We start from the raw sequence: 23,706 nt of genomic DNA, 5'->3' as shown, positions 1-23,706 counted from the left end.
CCCCATTCTAACGGAGGTTAGAATCCATCATGGCGGCGCTCATCGCTTACTTTGGAAAAAGGGTTAATTGACTCGCATTATATGGATTACAAATACAATGAAAGATCTTAAAAAGGTCTTAAATCAGAATGGGAAAAGTATATTATATTGCTTATAAAAAAACGTGTTTTGAAAAATGTAACAAATAGTTTAAAAAAAATAGTTTATTTTTTTTACAAATTTCTATCAAGATTTTTCTGAGCCTGATAGATATTTGTTTTAATCATTAAAGGCACAATATGCAAGATTTTATGATTTAAAATGTCTTATCATCTCAAATGTTTAGAAGAATCTTTAAATCAAGATAAATAAGCAATTTTAACTAGTGACACAGACCGTGTCCATTGTGTCGCCTGCCAGTGACGTCATTACCCTTCGATTACCGGTTTTGTTTTGTAGAAAACATGGAAATACCCAATTTTAATGTTCTATTGGTTGGGAGCAGAGGAATTGTATTTTATGCATTGTGTGTGTGTGTGTGTATGGGGAATTAAAAAGTTATGGAGATTAGTTGGAAGTTACATGTGTTGCTAATACAACTCAGTGTGTGCTTCTCCCTAGACATTTACTTTAAAAACATGTTTTGTTTCTTTCAATTCATTTCTCAAATATTCTTACATTTAAAAAGTATTAAATGTAACTTAATAAAACCAGAAGAAAGCCTGTTTGTGTTCTGCCAGAAAAAAAGAAAGTCTGAATCAACACAACATTGTGTTGAGTTCGAAAGGACAGAATTTTCATTTTTTGCAGGACTGTATCCTTAAGTTCAATGCTTTAAAGTTGGCTGGATTTTGAATGGCTGTCAGTATTTTAATTGTTCATCAGGTGAGGAAAAAAAAAAAACTCTGAAAGTGACTCATTCAGTATTGTTCCCCTGTGTTGTTATCAGTTAAGATAGATTGATAGACCGATCAATAGACCAATACCTGTATGTGGGAGTTGGGGTTAGAGTTCAGATGATGCTAAGTCTGAACAAGGGCATCATGGTATAGAACAGACAGGGCAACGTGACAGAATCTCCTCGATCAACCTCGAGACCAGACTCTCTTACAGTCATCCAGACTGTAACTGGATGAAGTGGAGGGAAACACTCAAGCAGGATCAACAATTGGCAATGATACCTCACTTGCAGGCCCATTTATTACACAGGTCTATTGTGTAGATCTCAAGCCCTCTCCCTCCATCTCAATGGCTGTCTCATTACTGTAATGATGATCCCACTACCCTGCCAACCTCAGGTTTGTGTGTGTGTGTGTGTGAGGTCTTAATTACAGCTGACAGCCTTGGCAAGGACAAGTACACCAAGAGAGAAAACAATGGAGTTAATTTCTTCAAAAAAAAAAAAAAAAAAAAAAAAAAAACCTGACCCAAATTACAAATATTTCTATTACTGTAACATTACATTTAAAACACCCATTACAAAAAGCTAAGATGATCATTGTGATATTTGTTGCACACCGGTTTTATGATACTTCATTTAAACATTTCACATCAAATGGACTGATTTCTAAAGGTTGTGTAAAATGAACAACGTTGGTATAGTGTGTTACAGTATGCTAACCCTGGTTTTAAAATGTGCAAAAACTAAAATCAGCTTTCTGAAAATGATAAAGCAGAAGTTCTGTACTGTTTTTTAAAATTTTCTTCTGCCCAGGTCACTTTTTTTCCATCATATTTAACAGCCTAATATTAACAATGAAAACAACGCACCATATTGAAGAAAAGCAGGCCAGCCAGAGGTGTCTCCATTCTGTACAGCCCATCACAGAGGATCGGTGTGCACTTTCCTCCATACAGGTCAGTGTGTTTCCCCCTTCAAACCTCACAGGCACTGACTGGACAGGCATAAATGGGTTATTCGGCATAAAAGCGTGTAGTTCACGTTCTCTCTCCCTTTATAGCTCACCCTCCCTCCCCCCCTCTCTCTTTCTTTCTCACTGTCCCTCCAAACAGTGAATAGTCCCTGTAGTGTTCAATAAGTAAGCATCTGCTGAATCAGAGCTTTATGGCACAGAACCACAAATGTGATGATCCCATTGGGAAGTAACTGTTTTCTATTTCTAAAATGTAATTTATTCCTGTAAATATCAAATCATTGAAATGTTGAAATGAAAATCATTCCAATTTGCTGATTAGTTGCTCAAGAAATATTATTATTCTTAATACATCACTTTGAATTATACATTATAAAATTATACATAACTGTACATGTATTGAGTACATGTACAGTAAATGAACATACTTTCCAGAAGGCCAACGATTCACAAAAAAAATATATATATATATTTTTATTGGTTATATGAAGTATTCTAATTTGTTGAGATAGTGAATTGGTGTTTTTTTGTTAAATGTGAGCCTACATCATCACAATGAAAAGAACCAAAGACTTAAACTACTTCAGTCTGTGTGCAATTAATTTATTTTAATACCAGAGTTTCACAATTTGAGTTGAATTACTGAAATAAAATGAACTTTTTCATGACATTCTAATTCACTGAGAAGCACCTGTATATTGGGAAAAAACATTAGTGCTCAATATTAACTGGGAAACAAATATTTTAACAAAATATTTTTATGGATTTTCTGTAGACCCCTTTCTACCCCTTTGCAGACCTGAGTTTGAAAGCCACTGTGCTAAATGGACTTCAGCTGAGGCCATTTCTGACAGACAATGCAATGTGTGTACACTTTTTCAGCATTCGGACATTTTAACGAATAAAAAGTCAATTAAAACAGAGATTGCAATTACAATAGATTTATTACTTAATTTACATTTATTATAAAATGTCAAAATATCACACTAGAGCATTTTAGACCAAAATATACAGTACAGACTCTTCACATGTAGTGTGTTATCAAAATAACCACATTTACTGCAATCCTACTGATCAATATACTGCATCATGCAAACTAACTAGGTTAAGTACAACAGATTTAGAAAGGCAGTAATAGTACCACAATTTCCAGACATGGTCTTCGGTCACTTAGATGGTACAAAACCATAATGTCATCCTTATTAGTCATCTCAGATAATCGTTGTTATGGAAGGCATCAGGGAGGTAGAGACCAGTGATTACCTTTAGTAATGGCAGATTTATAAATTAATAGCGACAAAGAGATCTCATAACCGCAGTGGAATGGATTAGGTGTCCATAGCAGCTTAGACAAACCCTGATGTAAGCATATATACATACAGTACATGCTTTTATTACATAGAGAGAAAATCACTTCAGCAAATATATATTTCTATACAAGTGGACATTAGAATATTTCATAAATAGACAAAAGTATTCTTTATAAAGTATCTTAAAGGTTTTATATATATATATATATATATATATATATATATATATATATATATATATAAAAACAAAATTTCTTTGAGAATCTTTGGATGTCCGATTCAGTCGGGTGAAGTAATACTTATAACTTTAAAGTTGTACAGCAAAAAAATAAACATTCTGAGGGCGTTACATCACTTATATCAAGTTAACATTTGAATACAAACTCAATACAGTATTGGGATATTATTGCAAAATGAATCGCACAGCAGACAAAACACTTGTAGAAAAGGTTCATAATATTGTCAACCCACTCATGATCTATCCTCAAGTCTTGGTCTGCTCTGGCACTCTAAAGGCCAAAACAAGATCACATAATCCCACCAATCACAGATGAGAAATTCAACATCTCCCACTTTGGCTCAAGTATCTTTGACGTATTGTAAGCATGACCATCTCAAGAATAACATCTGGCCATCTATTCAGTCTGAAGGCCGTAGCAAGCAGGGTCGGGAAACTTTACCATGTTTTTTTTCCTCCAGAGGGCACTAGGAGGATGGTTTGTTGTAGCCAAACAGCCCCACAGGGAAGTACTTCACATGAGTGGGCCACTGAGATGCCAGCTGGAAGAACTTCACATCGTTCCACTCCATTCCATCTACAGACACTGAAACATGTTGATCTTGTGAGTCAAATGTGATTCTGAAGTATTTCTAGGTCAATAGTTAAGCAAATGTGTGACATGGCTTTCAGTTGGAAAAATGGAAACGAAACATTTTTCTAGTGGTCTCAGACCTTTCAGGCCCATAAACACCAAAGACGTTTAGTTTAGTGGTCAATTCTTAATCTTAACTTTGACCCCACAAATTTGAAATATCTGGTTATCATCACGCGACACTTAGGAATCATTTCTTCACATTATCTGCATTATGTGTAAACCTTTTAAACAGTGGATGTCTTGGTAAGCTTGGCTCAATTCCTTTGCATCACATAAAATAGAGAAAATCTGTTGTACCTCTTAGACTGGTTTGTTGATTCTTGGCAGAGCATATGAGTCTGGTGATGCCTTCAATGACCTGACTCTTTGACTCGGCGTCTCTCTCTCTAGGCTTCTTCCCAAGGAAGAGGTTCGGGACTGAAGACAGGCAACATGAGTAAATATAGTTGGTGAAGTACATGAATATGGAGCACAAAAAAAGTAGCAAAAACTGCAGTTTTGTAGCAGAGAGCTACAAATAAAAAAAAAGCAGAGGGCAAGAAAGAAAATGTCAAATTAAATTAAGGGGCTAGAAAACATGGTTAGTCCAAAAAATAAAAAAATGATCTTTAGACAAATGTGTAAATCTAGTGGTCCACCTCACCTTTCTTGTTTTTCTCCTTGGTCACCACAGTCATGGACATGGTGTTAGAGCCAGTCTGGAGCTCAAATGAGCCGGGCAGTCTGCTAACCTGCAAGGATCTGAACGCACACTTCAAAGTGTTCTTATTACCCATGTCTCTCCGCTCTCCATCTTTGCGCTTCTCAGCCCCTGAAGACACCCAGTAATCCACCTGAAGCCCAATGGCATCCATACCATGAGACATGCTGGGGCTCCTAGATAACAGAATCAGTTTGACCAGATTTAGTTTTTACCAGGCCAGCATTTTTAAAGCGATTGCAGCTGTAAGCTAAAGCAACGTGAGAAACAGCAGAGCCATGCAGATTTCTGTACAATGATGTACACAAACCCTAGAGCAGCCAGTCCGCTTAGCGATGGTGATGGAGGAGGCGTTGCAGATTCTTTCATCATCCCAGTGAGAGATCCATGAGCAGGTGGAGAAGTCGATGGAACTGCCAAACTCAAAGCCAAACCCTCCTCACAATCTCCTCCTACAAAGAGTCAAATATTCAAATGAAACTTTTTTTTAAAGTGGACTTTTCAGTCTTTCAGAGGTGGTCTAATAATTAGCCTCGCTAAAAACAAAACTAAAAGTAAATAAAACCTTGACAAACCTGAGGATCCTTGGCTGGGTTCTACCAATCCCACCTTAACCAACTGTTGCAAAAACAAACAAAAAAATGACATCAATCTATCCATCATTGGAAATTAAAATGCTTTTGTGGATTATGTTGCAATATACATTACTGAATAAAGTTTGGCCTCAGTATGCATTGTTGTTTTTAGCCATTAAATTGATCAACAGATTAGATAAATGGCTTTCACAAAGCTTACCGACTAAAGACTTGTGAACACTAGTGTAATAAAATGCACTCACGCCCACAAATGGAACAAAATTTTGGTAGGAATCATCATCTTGCCTAGAAGAGTACAATAGAAAATCGAAAAAAATAAATAAAATATAAATCACAAATATATGAAATGATGGGGTGAAAGAAATCATGTCAATCACGTCTTGTGTTTGCAGGTCAGCATGGCCTCAGCGATGGGAAACTGATGAGTAACCGTAGCTCCGTTGATGTATTGTAGAATTCGCCCAGCTACATCCACAAATTCAGCAGAGGAAGCTGAAGAGATACAAGAACAAATCCTAGTCGGACTGCTTATAAAATGCATCTCAACAGGCACAGGAAAGAGTAATGAGATAAGACATGAAAAATAAAGAACTGTAGAAGCAATCGTTTACCAGGCTGAGGCGGCTCTGGGTGGCTGAAAAACTCTCGCCATGAGCCGTCCAGGAAGGAAGAACTGTAGCGATTGTCCAGAGAACCCAGGTGTTTGGCCACAGGGTGAGAGCCTGTGGAGACACTCACATGATACAGCCTGCTTGATTTTTGGAAAGCTTTTGTCATTGTTGTGTGCAATATAATTGTTTTTAAAGGTTATTTATCCACACCTGTAGGCACCACAAGGAACTTCATATGACTGAGCCAGTCAGACATCTTGTTGGCAAGCTGAGAAACATAGAATCTCAAGACGGCTCCTAAGTAGCTCTGACCTCCAAACGCCACCACCTTCACTGGTTTGGGCATGACTGAGTTACAGTTGCAGCTGTGAGAATAAAGGAGGGACAATGAAAAGATGCAGACACACTTAGTGGTAGACTTCCATACTACAATCTCTGATCAGCCATGCAGAATCAGGTTCAACAATATCAGTTCTGACAGCCAGTCATGACTATAAACCATGTCATTTCACATTTGGGTTTATTCTCAGTGATTCATTCCACCACTGTTACGCTTACAATTTCTGTATGCGTGTGAGCAAGGCGGAAAGGACGGCCTGGATTTCTGATCCGGAGCAGGTGCAGACCACCGGCAGCTTCTGGGCTTGCAGCAGCTCGGCCACATACTACAGAAACACACAGAATCATATTTCTCTACTTCAGGATGGATAAAAACTGAAGTATGTGCTAAGATACTGACACAATACAGATGTTCAACTTCAAGTTAAATCAGTTATTAATTGAACACAAGAATGGCAAAGTTCTGTACAGGGTGGTCAGACAGGAAGTGAAATGGACTGGTATTTACGTGTCCTTGCCAATCGCTGGCATTGACGAGGATAAGGCAGTCAGGAAGTGTGCTGTCAGACAGCAGGATCTGGTTGAGCTGGTCATACACGATCTTCCTCGGCATCTAATAATGAAAAAAAAAACACCCTACATTTTAAGCATTTAAGTTGCAGTGTATAATTTCAGTGCTTCAGTTACTTTTAAAATAATGTAGCTTTTAATGTATTTAATGGGTTTGAACAGTTCATGAATCCAGACGAGTCATTGATGCATTCATTTATTTTGTAAAAGTTTAATTAAATGCTGCTATTTATCATTAGGAGTTTGCCTCAGTAAACAGTTTTACTCATGTTATTAGTTTTAATGAAATGGGGTGAGTAAAATTCTCTCTTTTTTATTATAGTTTTATTCAGCAATGGGTCAAAAATGAGAGTAAAGACCTTTTAAATTGTTACAAAAGATTTCGATTTCTAAATCAGTAAATCAGTATTTCTATTCATCCAAAAATACTAGAAATAGAAATATTGAGCAGCACTACCATTTTCAAAATAGATAATTAGACATGTCTCTTGAGCAGCAATTCATCATACTTGAATGATTTCTGATGGATCAGGTAACACTGAAGACTGGACAAATGATGCTAAATATTCTACTTCGCCATCACAGCGATAAATAACAATTTTAAATATATATATATATATATATATATATATATATATATATATATATATATATATATATTAGGGGTGTAACGATACGCGTATTCGTATTGAACCGTTCGGTACGACGCTTTCGGTTCGGTACGCGGTACGCATTATGTATACCGAACGGTTCGTTGGAGTAATTAATTATATTTGAAAAAAAAAAAAGAGAGAGAGAGAGAAATATAATGATATGCGTTCAACAAGGTAGCCCAATAACCCAAACAACGTAACAGGCAACGCCCCTGACACTCCCGAAGAAGAAAAAAACACCATCTTATATGTTTATGTTAGGCTACTCAGCAGGCGCTCGCTCACTCAGTACGCGCTGAAGGCTCGTTGCAAAATAGCCAATGCGTTTAACAGACTAGAAATGAGAAGATCCTCCAATAACCAACAGGTCTGGTGTTTGGGTGCACTTTGGATTCCCTTTAAGCTATAATGGTGATGGCAAGAGAGTGGTGGATAAAAAAACAACGGTATGTCGCATCTGCAACATGACAGGGTACACCAGCGGGAATAAAAAAAAAAAAAAAAAAAAACACCAGCGGGAATATCTGGGAAAAGACGAAAAAAAGGAGAAACATGCACGCAGCAAACTATCCCTGCAGCATTTAGAAACTATAGCTTACAGGGAATCCAACCCAAACACCAGACCTGTTGGTTATTTTAGGATCTTATATTTCTGGTCTGTTAAAGGCATTCGACATTTTGCAACGAGCCTTCAGCGCGTGCTGAGTGAGCGAGCGCCTTAGGGGCCGTTCACATATCGTGCCTAAAAACGCATGGAAAACGCTAAGCACGTCTTTCTCCTCCTTTCCAAAGCGCTTGGGCAGAAGCGCTCATGAGGCGTCTGTCTTTGCTAAGCAACAATGACGTGCTCTCTCCATGAGACGCGGAAATTTCAGCGAAGGATAAATGGATTTGCAGCTCTAAAAATCGCTTGCAGTAGCTCTGCTACTAAATTTATTTCAAAATTGCAATCCATATACAACTATGATCAGCTGATCCTTCATCTTGGCTGAGCTCTCAACGTTGTTACGGGAAAGGATGAAGCTGATTGGTTAGTTCTTGTCACATGACCCGCGGTGCGCTTGCGGCATTCTGAAAAGTTGAGATGTTTTTACATTTTGCTGTATCTAAAACGTATCGAACCGAACCGAACCGTGACATCAGTGTATCGTATCGAACCGAACCGTGAATTTTGTGAACCGTTACACCCCTAATATATATATATATATATATATATATTATATATATATATATATATATATATATATGGTTATTTTAGGTTGTATTAACTCACAATATTACTTTTTTAACTGTATTTTGATCAAATAAATGTAGCTTAGGTCAGCATAAGAGATTTCTTTCCAAAACATTTATTTTCACAAACTTTTCAACTATAGTTCCAGTTTCCTGTCTAAGTTTAAATACTGTGACCCTTATTAACTGATCATTTCTACATAACTAGAAGCGGCAAGCAAAATTGCACAAATAATTGTGTCCAAACGAAAACACTTCCAAAAGCCTTCTTCCATGTCTTTGTTTGGTCAAATAGACAGTCCAACCCTAAGCTCATGGCATTGGCTGAATTTAGATGTTGACATGTTGGACCTCCACTCTTCAGTTATCCAATTAATGAATAGCACGCTTACAGTCGTCTCTGCACATTAAACTGGGATAAGGGAAAGTGCTTCACCTTTAAGGGCTCTCGTATTCTGGATGACTCAGAAGCGGCTATTTCAGTCTCAGGAACTGCGCGGTTTCTCGAAAACATTTGATAAAGAGTAGCAGAGTTTGCGAGCAACAAAAATATATTAGTGAAATGTATGAGAATTTTAATGAACGGCAGGGCAGTTTAAAAACGGCAGTTCATCACAATGAACCTTGAGTTTGTTTTGACACCCCTGCACAAAAGTGGACCGCCATTAGAGCCAGGTGTTTAATCATGCCAGACCTAGTACAGAGTTACATAAGGAGAATTATCGCCCACTCTCTCTCCTCTAGCAACACACCCACTCCTCCCGCCCGCTTATCCTCACAAACAGCCCAAATGAATCACCATATTCCCTGCTCTGCCCTCTCACACACACACACACACACAATGGTGCACGCACAATATCCTGAGCAAATAGCCCTTGGGGGTTTATCGATTCTGCTGAGCTTCAGTAAGATAAACTTAAGAGCAGTAAGGCAGCTTTTCTTGGTTAAGTGCTAGCTCTGTGTGTTTATGGAGGTGGTTACCTGAGGGGTGAGGCTGAGCTCGGGTGATCTCTCACTGTCTGAGCTGTTGGTGCGTTCACTGAGTGGTTTGGACAGCTGTCTCTCTTTCATAAGGGTCCCTCGCCTCTGTTTGGGGGTATAACTGCCATCCAGTCTGGGGAGAAATGCACAGCTGCTTTTATTTATTTGTAACACATTTCATTTAACATTTCATCTCTATATGTGCATGAGTCTATGAAAAGCAAACAACAATTCCATTTAAGAGTATAATTTCATGCACTGTAGTAGATCTCAGTAAATGAAAAGGGACTGCATACATAGTTTGTGGATAGACTAGATTAAGAGGGCCGTATGAGAAAAATATAATGAAATTAATCATTTTAAATCATGCCGGAACTGTATATAACAATATTGTTAATTTTACAAGAAATTTAGGTAAATAAATGTTTATACAGTACGTTGCCCTTTTTTTCTTTTTTCTTTGGTACTTGATGGAATAAAACCACAAGATAAGGTAATTTATTATAAATTAGAATGGTCTGCGGTAAACATTTTAAAAACAAACAATTTCGGTTCCATTATATGGACAAAAATACAATGAAGGGGAAAAAGAAACAAAATTGTTCGGTTATCGTCCATCTTGAAACTAACTTGCTTTGTGTTTGTGAATGTATACAGGTTTGAAATAAGTTGAAGGTAAGTAAATGACAAGTTTTCGTCTTTAAATACAGGTTTTAAGTGAAACACCAACCTGGGAGACGGCATGTTAGTGCTGTTGCTCCTCTGAGGGGTCCGGGGCGTCTCTGCCACTGATAATATGATGCTAGGGGTCCCGTCGGCGATCACCTCCACTTCATTGAGTTCCTATAGCATTAACCTCTCAATAAATACTAGTTCATGGTCTCATAGAGGATACGATTTTACCAGTTTTACAACTGCCCTAAAAAGAATCTAAGAAAGGGGCAGATAAAGTCTTACCAATGTGTCCATCTCTGAGAAAGCTTCGTCCACGTGTGCACTGGGTGAACGCTGGATTTTACTAGATACAGTCTGCTCAACCCTCTTCAGAAGAAGGAATGGATGGGGAAAGAGAGAGCATTTAAAAGTAATGAGACAAACAGTGGCCTTAAAAGGACAGCTCACCTAAAAATTATTTACTCACCCTCAAGCCATCCTAGGTGTATATGACTTTCAGAGGAATACAATCAGAGTTATGTTAAAAAATGTCCTGGCTCTTCCAAACTTTATAATGGCAAAATAAAGAGCATCCATCCATCTTTAAAAAGTACTTGACACGGCTCCGGGGGTTTATAAACGCCTTCTGAAATGAAGCCACAAAGCTGTGTGGAGTGCTTTTTTTTTATGATGGATGGATGCACTTTATTTTGCTTAATCTCGACCACCATTCACTGCCATTATTAAGTTTGGAAGAGCCAGGCCATTTTTTAACATAACTCTGATTGCATTCGTCTGAAAGAAGAAAGTCATATACACATTGGATGGCCTGAGGTTGAGTATATCATGGGGCAATTTTCATTTTTGGAAGAACTATCCCTTTAAGGGCAGCAGCCATAAGGCGAAGCACAGTAGAGCTAAATTGCAGTGTTGAAATAAGGTCTCTCTCTGAATGACACTCACAGGACTCCGTTTGTCTTTTCCGTGGCTGCACCTGCTATTCAAGCTCCCAAACTCTGTCAGAGAGCTGGACTGTGACATGCCTTCAAAAAACGGCCTAAAACACACACACAAAGCCAGGGTCAGAATAAGAAAACTGAGGTGTAGGCAGTATGCCCACTCAGTGTATGACTAAAAAAGCTCAGTCAGTTATTATGTCAGTATAGAGAAATATGCTGCTTGTACATGTTTCCTATCATATACAATATATTCCAGAATCTTACGAAACAGCAACACCACCACATTTACTGGCTGCCTCCTCCATTATTTAATCACATCTGTGTAATGCAGAGCAAAATGACTAAATCGATATCTGAAAGTGGGTGCCATTAGAATAAATATTATAATGCAGTACCGGAGTTTGGGTTTGGGGTTGCTGATAATACTGTCCGTTTCGTCCATGTCTGGGCCGCTGTCACTGGGGTTGTACATCTCAAGACTGTCATAGAGCTCATCCAGGTCCTCTTCCACATCCCGGATCTGCTCTTGGGACACATGATCCAAACCAAACCCCACCTGCAAAATATTACCCATCAATTACTAATAGAGATGAAAAGTACAATTGTACAATATTATGTATTGACCAGTTTAGAGAATTTAGCTTCAATACACTGACACAGGAAGTTTATTATATTTGTTCATTTACCCTATTTTATATTTAGATTACCTTCTCATAATCTGGCACTCACTTAATGCAATTTTTTTTTTTTTAATGATTAAATAAAAATAGTTTTGAATTTTAATATCAGCCATGTATTGGTTATTGGCTATTAATTAAAAATGATTCATCTTATTTGATGATCAGATGTTTATTCGTATTAAGATACCTAATGTCCAAAGTGACCAAATGCAAAACTTAATTGAGAGTGGAAGGGAAAAGACCTCTGCTGGTGCATTACACTAAAGAGCGGGTACATTTGTAGGCAGGATGCAATTACCTCATCCGACACTTTAAACCATTTCACCAATGCCATAAGCTTCTTTTTGATGTTAGGTTGCTGGATTTAAAACACAAACACCTTGTTAGACCGAAAACGGGGGAGTCATAAGCAACAATAGCAAACAGACGCAAATTAACAGCGTATCTGGCAAAAGCAGGGGACAAAAATAGCACCAAGCAGAGAGCGAAAAAAAAACGCTGTCACAACATCCACAGAGCGCTGGCGAAGGGACTAGAGGCTTGTCAGCTAGAAGACAGGGCACACAGGAAAACAAAGCAGATTTGTGAAGGCATCTGAGAGGAGGAAGCAGATAACATGTTAATGTGCTCAGAAGCCCCATCCCTAGAGTTTCTATATGACTGCAAAAATCGCAGCAGCTCCCATAGCTACTGCTTCTACATCTAAAGAACATCAGTGGCCCCAAGGTGAAAAAATGCAGTTGGTTAGCTTCTTGACAAAGCCTGAGTCAACATGGAGGCACAGAGAAAGCTGCTATTGATCTGTGAGGTTTTTGTTCTAATCCTGGACCGATCACTTACGTCACCTACGTTAGCTCTGGTGATGGAGGCTGTGGAGGGGAGTTTACGGCGAGGTTTCTTTTTCCTCAGTTCATCCTCGTCATCATAGAGGTACTGCACAAAAATGACAAGCCATGATTTAAAGATCAAAAACCTTACTTGAATAAAATAACAGTTCACAGTGACTACTGTATGTCTCTCAAGTGCCAGGGTGATCCAAACGAGTTGTGCACTATATTAAAAGTCTGTTGCAATATGATTTTTAAAAGAATGGTTCACACAAAAAAAAATTATTTGGTTAAAATTTACCTCAGGGTATCTGAGATGCAGATGAGTTATTTCTCTGAACAGATTTGGAGAAATTTAACATCAGGAGTTCAAAAAGCTTATAAAACATCACTATAATTCACAAGAAATCCACCGTATTAACATCTTGTGAAGCAAAAAGCTTTTTTTTTTTTTTAATATCAAACTGTTTCTTTTGGCTAAAATACAAGTCCTGTTTCCATAAAATTGGTTTATCCAGTGAAAAAGTTGCGTGGTCTGATTCAGGAGAGAAATAGTAAAGATCAAGCACTGTTTACAAGAGAAAACGGTTCTAAACAAATATGATGGTGGATCTTGATGTGAAAGGACAACAGGGGATGGACTTCTTCTCTGGAGAAAGTGTTATTATGGTGTACGGAACCAGAAGCAATGGTTTGAAGTTAAAATGCTTTAATTATTGCTTCGCAAGATGATGAACTGGATTCATGGATTCGATTACAAGTGGGTTATGTTGTTTAAATCAGCAGTTTGAACTCATTTTGACAACAGGCCATTCACTGCAGAGGATCCACTGGCAAGTGATGTAATGCTACATTTAATTAAATCCGTTATTATGCAAAAAACAAATTAATCTACATCTTTAATGTTATATGGAGTCTTCAAAACACCTCGTTTTTGTGGTCCGAGGAAGAAACTGCATGATGATGAGTAAACAACGACAATGTTTGTTTCTGAATGAACTAATTTATTAAATCACTCATTTTGGCTCTCTTTATTTCTTTAAATTTCTTTCCTCTCTTTGCCAGAGGGTCTTTTCATGCCACAGTTCTTACACTTCTTATCTGATCATTTTTTGCTTTATAAAACCCATGTAGTGCATTTACCTGCCCCTGCAGAGGGTCATCACTGCAATCCTGCTCTGACGAATAGCTTTCTTCTTCCTCCTCAGAATAATTATCGATGTCTGGTGAACGATCTGAAGAAGAAAGGAAGAAAACAGGAAGGAATTCAACCAGAGCAGGCCTTGCTAAAGGACTTACTAAAAGTGTTCTCAAAAATATAAAAAAGCAGCCTTGACCTACTTTTGGAATTCTCATTAGCTGGTTTAAATTGAAATATATATCAAAGGGTGCAAGTCTCACCGGATAGCTTGGCCTTTGGTCCCACTGGGTCGATGGGTTGACTGGAGAGAGAATAGACCCTGATCTCTGCAACAGGCACTGATGTGTCCTTCACGGTCGTGTGCAAGCTCAACACCTGAGCACCTTCTGTAGGGTGCTGCATCACCTACAGACAAGGAGAACTGAAGCCATCAAGTAAACTGAAAGACAAGGGGATTAGAACCATCAACTCCATTAAAGTGATAAAAAAACTTTCAGATGCATAGAAAGTTGTTCTATTCCCCCTCCTACAACAGCCTTTCATGTATGACATTTTTAAAAACATTTTCAAACATGTGCTAAAACGTGGGTTATTATTTAATGTTACACAAGCGGTCTAGAATCACACAAACCGGATTTGTAGGGTTTTGCAGTTCCTCACCTCAGCCATATTTATCATCCCTAGCGCGAGGGTCTTGTAGCCCAATATAGTGCGATTCTTGTACCTCTTGCGTCTCTGGAGCATAATCTGAAGCTTGTTGGCATCTCTCTTCAAAAAGTGTGGGTACTGAAGACAAAACGGAAGGAATAAAATACTGTAGAATGTAACAGTAACCGGATCGAATTTATTATAACAAAGGGGAAGAGTCACTTAGGGACTTCCAATAGGTTTCATCATAAAACCATAATAGTGTAACATTATCTCTGCAAATGTCAATTTAGTACTAATCTCATCCAAAACGCTGTCAAACACAGCTAACCTGAAGAGAGAAGGTCAGCTGAAGATCAGTCTCGGTAAGGCCAGCAGAAGACAGCATGATTTCATTTGACCGCAAAATGCGTTTTGAGCCCTAAAGAGACATTTAGCCTCATTAGTCAACTAAACACAGATTAAGCACAAGATTTATATTTGAGGGATGTAAACCAGTAAACTATTCACTATATCACCTGAAGTTTAACTGCGATGACCACCGATGTGAGATCTCGGTCCAGCTCCTTCAAAATTGCTAATTTTTTAAGAGTTAGACTGAGAAGTCTGCAAAAGAAAACAAGAGAGAGATGCTCAAGTTGCTCGGAGGACAAGTTGCTATGGCAGCTGAATGAATAATCTGTCCCCGAGCCAGCTTATCAAGTTTACCTTACAGAGTTGACATTTTGGCTGACATTTCACCTAAATTCCACACAACCACTGCATCTTTTTTGTACTGTGATTGAGAACAGTCATGATGGCTTTTAATATATGTCACTGTCAGGCACAATTACAAATTGAAATGTGCCTCATATATTTCAAAGGGATTGAGATTTAATGGCCCTCATGTTGTGCCAAACCAATATGCAATTTATATTAATTTTTGCAGTGGAACACAAAGTAATAATAATTTACACAGTTCTTTTCTATTAGTGCCTCTGTCCGTCTAACTTTGTGAATTTTTATTTTTTTTGGAGCTTGACATCATGAACAGTCATTAAATAAACTATTGAATAGGCTATATGTACAGAAAACAAACATGACTATAGCTTCAACATCAAGCTAGAAATCTAAGGATAGCTAGAAATGAAAACCATTTCTAAATGAATCTCTCCACTGCACATAAGATAGGACATTTGATGTAAACTGGTAACAGACAAAGAATGCAATGTCCCAAAATCTGGGTTGTCCTCTGATACATCTCCAGAAGGGGTGCTGAGATGTGTTTGGCCTGAAATCAAGAACACTGCATTGGTGATATTAGATTAGGGGGAGAAATCTCAGAGTGACACAGCACTCTAGCGCTGGGCTCATTCAGTTTCTGTGACAGGTTGAAGATATATACAACGACAGGAACACTGTCATAAGTTTTTTCATTAAAGGGGGGGGGGGTGAAATGCTCGTTTTCACTCAATATCCTGTTAATCTTGAGTACCTATAGAGTAGTACTGCATCCTTCATAACTCCAAAAAGTCTTTAGTTTTATTATATTCATAAGAGAAAGATGGTCTGTACCGATTGTTCCCGGAAAAACACGAGCGCCTGGAGGCGTGACGTGTGGGCGGAGCTAAAGAATCACGAGCACGAGTAAGCTTTTGCGTTGAGAGCGTTTGGAAGCTGTGACATTACCGTGAGGAAAAAAACATCCAAAACAAACCATCGCTAACAGTCAGATTCAGCGTATATTTATGATCCAGAATCAGATCCAGAGGCTGAAATTTAACAAGAGCAGCATCAGCAACGACGTCTTTATGTGGTATGTACTGAAACTGTATATATTTGCTTAGCGGTTTTGGAAAATGACTAAGTACCACTTTATGTCGTCTTTTTTTTTTTTTTTTAAGCTGTACATGTGGAAAGTGCAGTTTGATGACAACATCGTATGTTGTTTACTTGATGTGCTTACGCGCCGATAGCTAAGTTAACAACACAGAGATATTTGAGGCAGTTTTACTCACCGCATGCGGTTCCAACACACGATCGTGACCCTTTTTCGTTGGGACTGCATTATCCTTAAGAAATAAACGATGTGCAAATCCGGCGTCAAACTGGGCCTTTTTGTTAAACAAGCATCTTCGAAATGCAGGGGAACAAACACAAACACTTGCACAACTCCGTTGATGCTCTGTAAAAATAAACTCCATCCACTGGTCCCTTAATGCTGTTTTTTCTTTGGTAATCTGTGCAGGGTTGTCTTGCCCTGGCAACCAAAAACACACTTCTTTTGTGACAATTCGGTCTCTCGCTCTGATCAGTGAATGTCTGTGCTCTGGTCTACATTACAAATGTGCCAACAAATAAGGCAGTAATCTATACACTGAATCCTCTCATTTGTTACATTAGTATAACATCAACAACAGAGCTCAAACTATTAGAATCAACCACCTTCTGGTGTTCGCATTCATGTTTATTGCATGCTGTAACTTATAGTAACGTAAAATAGACGACTCACGACCAGTGTGATAGCTTGAAATGAGTCAGGCATATGGCACGCCACATTTTAGGAGCGAGATTTTTTGTTCTAATTTTGTGATAAAACTGGACAGTTACAAATAATATTATCTGAAAACCTTGGCTTGAACTACGGGTGATTCATAGGGTCAAACAGAACCTGCATTAACGCGCCATTTTCATTTAACCACCTTAAAATGAGATTGCGTTAATCTTGATGGGCCTAAATTCTACACAAGAGATATTTTCTTAAGACACAGTAATGTATGATCTGACACATTTTTCCACCCGCTTTTGATGGATACAATCTGACATCTTAAATAATCATTTAAAAATAATTTTAGTCAGATAATTGCCTATACACTGTTAATGTATTTATGTCGGCTATGTTATGCATGCACCAGTGTTTCGACCAGTAATCAGTAGGCTATATATCTAAAACATACATTAAATTCTTCAAGTTTCAATTGTTTTTTTTTTATTTCTTAAAATTATTCAACAACTGAGACATAAACAGAACAGATTTCATTTGACAACCAGAAATGAGTCCCAGAACAGGGAAAATTGTTTAAACACTTTCTAATAAAGATCTGTAAAGTTTATTTGGGTATTACTAAATTATCTTTAAAATACAACATCCTGAAAAGACATTTCATAATTGCTGAGTTAATTGGGCTCAAGTGATAAATGTATGTATTTGTATAGGATAAAATAGATATCTTGACATACAATCAGCTTTTTTTTCTCAGCTACAGATGGTGTTGCATTACCTACAAGCAACATCTCATGCTAAGCTAAACAAGAAAAGACATTAACACATAATAGCAGCTTGAACCCAGTGCTGTCTTCAAAGTGAGCTTTATTGAACTGGGACTAATTCACTTACAAGTCTGTCCCTGTGCATTAGAGTGTAACTCTAGAGCACATAGGTAATGAAATTGGGAGGGGAGAACCAGATGCACATCTCACCTTTCAATGATCTTATGCAAGAGTCTAATGAGACATTGTGCTGCAACATCAGTTTTGGGTTTACATTAAGCAATAATCTTACTCATGTGGTTGAATGTATAGTACAAAGTAAGAAATTAAACCTTTTTGAATGCATTATGGAGCCAACGTCAAAGAAAGAGACAAGTAATGTTCTTTATTCTGAGCGCCTGTCACTTCAATGGTGCTTTTCTTCCCTGCTGGCAGCTCTTACAGTCAGGCTCTTTGCTTCTTCATGGCCATTTTCTCTTCCACTCTCTGGATGTAGCATCCCAAAGCCCCTCCTCTATATTTCCATATAACAGTCCCTTCATGTAAGTACTGAGGCTAAATATTGACAAGTAGTAAACAGCATATGCTTCCACAATATTGTGTGCATTATACAGAGGAAATACATTGCTTAACATTTTTTTAATAAAAACGTGTCTCTTCCTGCTCTAGTTTTCACTGCAGCAAAAATGTTAGGATGCCATTTTAACTCTTCAGATTTAACGGTGGCTCTGCATAAAACATGTTGTTTTTAGAAAACTGCTCCATTTAGTACTTTTATCTACTGTAGCAAGTTACCATGAAGAACATTTTGCACAAAAAAAAACGGTTTAGTGTAAATTGTCTAGAACAATTCAAAAAGTGAAAGTTGTATATTACAGTATATTCATTCATTACACACAGACTGATTTATTTCAAATGTTTATTTCTTTTAATTTTGATGATTATAACTGAGAACTAAGGAAAATCCCAAATTCAGTATCACAGAAAATTAGAATATTACTTAAGAAAATTTTTAGAAATCTTGGCCAACTGAAAAGTATGAACATGAAAAGTATGAGCATGTACAGCACTCAATACTTAGTTGGGGCTCCTTTTGCCTGAATTACTGCAGCAATGCAGCGTGGCATGGAGTTGATCAGTCTGTGGCACTGTTCAGGTGTTATGAGAGCCCAGGTTGCTCTGATAGTGGCCTTCAGTTCTTCTGCATTCTTGGGTCTGGCATATCGCATCTTCCACTTCACAATACCCCATAGATTTTCTATGGGGTTAAGGTCAGGTGAGTTTGCTGGTCAGTTGAGAACAGGGATACTGTGGTCCTTAAACCAAGTTTTGGTAGCTTTGGCACTGTGTGCAGGTGCCAAGTAATGTTGGAAAATGAAATCTGCATCTCCATAAAGTTGGTCAGAAGCAGGAAGCTTGAAGTGCTCTAGAACTTCCTGGTATATGGCTGCGTTGACCTTGGACCTAAGAAAACACAGTGGACCAACACCAGCAGATGACATGGCAACGCAAACCATCACTGCCTGTGGAAACTTTACACTGGACCTCAAGCAACGTGGATTGTGTGCCTCTCCTCTCTTCCTCCAGACTCTGGGACCCTGATTTCCAAAGGAAATTTTGCTAAATTTACTTTCTTCTGAGATCATAACTTTGGACCACTCACTCATGCTTCTGACACTGTCTGTTGTTCAAGAGTGGCTTGACACAAGGAATGCGACAGCTGAAACCCATGTCTTGCATAGATCTGTGCGTAGTGATTCTTGAAGCACTTGCTCCACTCTTTGTGAATCTCCCCCACATTTTTGAATGTTTTTTGTTTCACAATACTCTCCAGGGTGCGGTTATCCCTATTGCGTGTACACTTTTTTTCTTCCTCATCTTTTCCTTTGCATCTCTATTAATATGCTTGGACACAGAGCTCTGCCTCTTTTGCAATGACCTTTTGAGTCAATGATCGTCTTTTGGACAACTGTCAAGCCAGCAGTCTTCCCCATGATTGTGAAGCCTACAGAACTAGACTGAGGGACCATTTAAAGGCCTTTGCAGGTGTTTTGAGTTAAATAGCTGATTAGAGTGTTACACAAGTTGTCTGCAATATTGAACATTTTCACAATTTTCAAATTTTCTGAGATACTGAATTTGGGATTTTCCTTAGTTGTTTGTCAGTTATAATAATCAAAATTAAAAGAAATAAACATTTGAAATATATCAGTCTGTGTTTAATGAATTAATATTATATACAAGTTTCACTTTTTAAATGGAATTAGTGAAATAAACTTTTTGATGATATTCTAATTATATGACCAGCACCTGTACTCTTTCACACATACACACACACACACATTTGCATATGTTCCAAAGTGTCAGTAAAATATAAACAAGTGTTACAGAACTAATATATATAATTTTAATACAAATGATTACATATTAGTGCAAGGGAAAAGTAATAAGTAGGCTAGTAGCTAATGTTGGAGTACTAGTGAGTGACTAATTAAACAAAGCCTGTTATTATGATACTAAATATTAGTATGAATTTGAACTTGACAATGATGAATTAGTTAATCATAATTTCGTAAAAGAAAACATGTACAAGTAACAGAAACGTACAAATGTTCAAACTGTTTGGCACAGAATATGGGTGTGTAAAGGTTAAAAAAACACCCTGGTCTAAAGTAAGAAACCACTGTTTCATGTGATTTCCAGTGCAGCGTGATCTGGATTAACGATTTACTCTGGTACAAAGTAACTCTATTGGCGACTGTAAAAAAAAAAAAAAAAAAAGCGCATGTCTACTAGAAAGGAAAGAAGCGGCGTACCTGGGCACACAGCTGGGAGAGGAGCTGTCAATCTCCCATGTCGCGAACAGGTTCATCTGAACCGGGCGACTCGAAGAAACCGTGACCGTCCTGAGAGGCTGCAAGTGGGGAGACGGAGCTCCCGCTCGCTGCTGAAGCCCTCCTCGCTCCGACATGCTCTAGTCTCGGGTGCTGTGCTGTCGGTCTCGGTCAGTTTAGACACGCGCTCAAGCGTGAAGTCTGGTCAGATATGGACACTTTCATGGCACGCGCCTCCTAATGTTCCCGCCTCCGCTCAGCGGTGGATTCATAGGAGACTTCACTTAAACTTGCTGCTGAGGCCAGTCAGTTCAGCTGCCGGCTTGTGATCAGCTTCTGGTCAATTGAACGTTTAAAACAACAGCAGGAAGCGGAAATCTCTTTTTTAAAAACATATAGTAAAGCTACTAAGCCTCTCGTTCAAGACGCACGTACTGCAAGCGAGCGACGCGACGCAACAAAATTGAACGCGTTACTTAAATTGTCTCTGGTTTTATCGAGTAGCTAAGGTCCCCTAAGGATCAGTCAGTAGGCTATTAGAAACAACAAACAAACAAAAATAAATACAGAGATTTTAATTTTGTTTTATTTCCAATAATATAATGTTGGATTATTTATTATTATTATTAAAAGTATTTTATAAACCTATAATTTTAAATTGAATATAAGACAAACATTTGATTTCTAAGGCTGTAGCTGCAGCTAATTAATTATGAGCACATCACGTTTCATTTGAATATTGTTTATTTACAGATTTTGTATTTAGGCTAATGGATTTTATCATCTGTTGCTTCAACTGAAACTGTTTGAAAAGACAGAAAATATTAAGTCATAAGTTTATATTCATCTCCCTCCGTTGCTCTCTTTCTATGTATTTTCTTTTTAAAATGCAACCCACTTGAATCTATTATGGTAGTGGCAGCTCCTAAAACACTTCAGCCACCCACGCTGGCACCATTTGTAGTTTATCCCTCCCTGACAGATTGAAGCCAGAGTGAAGTGAAGTTTCATGAGCTCAAGTCCTGAAACATTGCAGACTGCCGAGGATTAATCAAAAAGAGTTCCAGAGTTCTTTACACTTTCTGCATTTAATCCTTTTGGATAAAGCTAAAACTGATATGTAGGCTATTCCCTAAAGGTTATAATGTTTACTTTATTTCAAGACTGTCCTGGAAATGTTAAGGGCTCTGCTTTTATTATACAGTATACTGGTGCAACGTACTTCCTACACATTCCCACTTACTGTTTGCAGCTTATTTGGATGCATGACAAGCACAATCAAGTACAAAACAGGACTGAGTTAAATGCATGTTTGATTTAGTCTGTTCTAGTGATCTCTCATATTGGCCTACACAGAATCAAACATGTGTAGGATGTTGTCCTTTACACACAAAATCTAACATAGCACACACAAACACAAGCTTTCCATCGAAGGATAAGATGCTTTTAATTTTCTCTCTCTCTCTCTGCTTCTGTCCCTAAAGGTTTTTAATATAGGTCATATGTAACACAACAATCAGATGACAGTCACATTACTGCAGCTCTTTGTTGCCCCCTTGTGGCCATTATGAAACCATTTGATTTGATCGTATTCCAAACTGGTATGGATTTTATAGTGCCCACTTCATAGTCAAGCACAATTTTTATATTTTTGGTAGGGGAGACATTTAAATTTATACAGCCTGAGCCTCTTTTTTAAATTATGAAGAACAATGAAAATGTAGAATTCACAAAACTCCGGCGCAGTGCTCTTGTTGCCTAGGACGTTTAAAAAAATCGCCAGTGATTTCCAGCATTCGCCTGTAGATGGCAGTAACACCGCATTTAATATTTCAGAACTTTCTTTAGTAAATAAATAAATAAATAAATGCAACAGTAATCCATATTTTGGGGGTGTCTCTGACAGTCCTGGATGGGGCCAGTTAGTGCCATTGGAGTTGCTGCTCGTTTGAGGAGCGAATGGGATTGAAATAAGGGATTGGGTAAAAACAATATGATCATGAAGTTCTTGGGCCAAGATTTTGAAACCTTGCATGCCCGTTGCCTTCAGAGTGGATGTCTTTTTGAGGATGAAACATTCCAAGCCCAGCAGTCTTTTTAAGGATTCAAGGAGTTTGGCCTCGACTCTGTCAAAACCAAAGTTGTTTGCTGGATGAGGCCCACGGTGAGAACATTGGAATGAACTGAGTCTATAGCTTGGGCCAAGATTTCAACCCACCGGCGGCGCCAGGGGGGGTCTTGGGGGGTCTCAAGACCCTGCCAAAAAATGCCTTGACCCCCCATTTGACCCCCCAGCCTCTTCCTGATTAAAAAATATATATATTCGGGATAACGATCCAAAATGTTTCTCTTCAAACTACGCAGAACAATAATAAATAATAATTATTTCGACATTTATTCATGCACTGAACCGAGAACCGTTTTTGTCGGACGCGTCCGATTCGAGAACCGATGAGCTGATGTTACTGCGCATGCGTGATTCAGCGCGAAGCAGACTGACACAGAGCGCATCTGAACCGAACTGATTCTTTTGGTGATTGATTCTGAACTGATTCTGTGCTAATATTATAAGCGTGGGTAAACCAAAGGCTTGAATGAAGGGCAATCATCGCCAATGACGGCATTACATCGAGCGCAAAAGAACCGGTGAACCATTTTTTTTCAGCTGGTTTATTTGATCGAATTGTCCGAAAGAACCGGTTCACTTGAGCACCTGCTCCTTTGCCCCTTAAGTGCCCTTTTGTCAAAGCAAAATTTCCTCAAATTTTTTTTTTGTAATAACATAAACTTTTGTGAATGCCCGCCCACACCCAATCATAATATTAGTACAATTTATTAATAATAATTTAGCCGTAAATAAAATGACCAACATGATGGCCGTTCACCTGACTACGACCTCATCCAACCGGGAAGATTCCTCATGCTGCAAGCGCATTTTTTAATTGCTAGAGGATATTTTCAACATCGTGGCAGCTGGTAAGTGGTGTTTCATT

At 38.2% G+C, this 23,706-nt stretch overlaps 1 protein-coding gene across 2 annotated transcripts; it reads right to left on the bottom strand.

Annotated features, from left to right (window-relative positions):
* Positions 1-3,422: 3,422 nt before the first annotated feature.
* LOC113071733 (phosphofurin acidic cluster sorting protein 1-like) lies at positions 3,423-21,162 on the bottom strand. 2 transcript variants are annotated; one of them, XM_026245027.1, is made up of 24 exons: positions 20,696-21,162; positions 15,149-15,236; positions 14,962-15,051; positions 14,643-14,768; positions 14,243-14,387; positions 13,985-14,076; positions 12,855-12,947; positions 12,313-12,372; positions 11,730-11,890; positions 11,339-11,432; positions 10,679-10,762; positions 10,452-10,564; positions 9,722-9,854; positions 6,793-6,897; positions 6,504-6,610; positions 6,156-6,310; positions 5,946-6,056; positions 5,712-5,826; positions 5,577-5,619; positions 5,314-5,356; positions 5,049-5,190; positions 4,682-4,914; positions 4,336-4,455; positions 3,423-3,987 (listed from the first exon to the last, which is right to left on the bottom strand). In XM_026245027.1, exons 1-24 carry the CDS (start codon positions 20,848-20,850, stop codon positions 3,869-3,871), a joined length of 2,727 nt encoding a protein of 908 aa, XP_026100812.1. In that variant the 5' UTR covers positions 20,851-21,162; the 3' UTR covers positions 3,423-3,868. The 2 variants fall into 2 exon arrangements, with proteins under 2 accessions (XP_026100812.1, XP_026100813.1); XM_026245028.1 differs by having other exon boundaries at positions 12,864-12,947.
* Between the last annotated feature and the right edge of the window lie 2,544 nt (positions 21,163-23,706).

The sequence above is a fragment of the Carassius auratus genome, unplaced genomic scaffold (genome assembly GCF_003368295.1).
Source record: "Carassius auratus strain Wakin unplaced genomic scaffold, ASM336829v1 scaf_tig00007940, whole genome shotgun sequence".
In the NCBI taxonomy this organism is placed as follows: domain Eukaryota; kingdom Metazoa; phylum Chordata; class Actinopteri; order Cypriniformes; family Cyprinidae; genus Carassius; species Carassius auratus.
The sequence above is the reverse complement of the archived record's forward strand: the minus strand, read 5'-3'. Positions and strand labels throughout refer to the sequence as shown.

Bases quoted from the DNA above. Each gene is read 5' to 3' on its own strand.
- LOC113071733 (XM_026245027.1), bottom strand. From the start codon at position 20,850: ATGTCGGAGCGAGGAGGGCTTCAGCAGCGAGCGGGAGCTCCGTCTCCC. The intron at 5,827-5,945 runs GTAAACGATTGC...GTATCTCTTCAG, and splicing joins CCCAGAGCCGCCTCAGCCTG to CTTCCTCTGCTGAATTTGTG. The intron at 3,988-4,335 runs GTACAACAGATT...AACATGTTTCAG, and splicing joins TCAACAAACCAGTCTAAGAG to TGTCTGTAGATGGAATGGAG.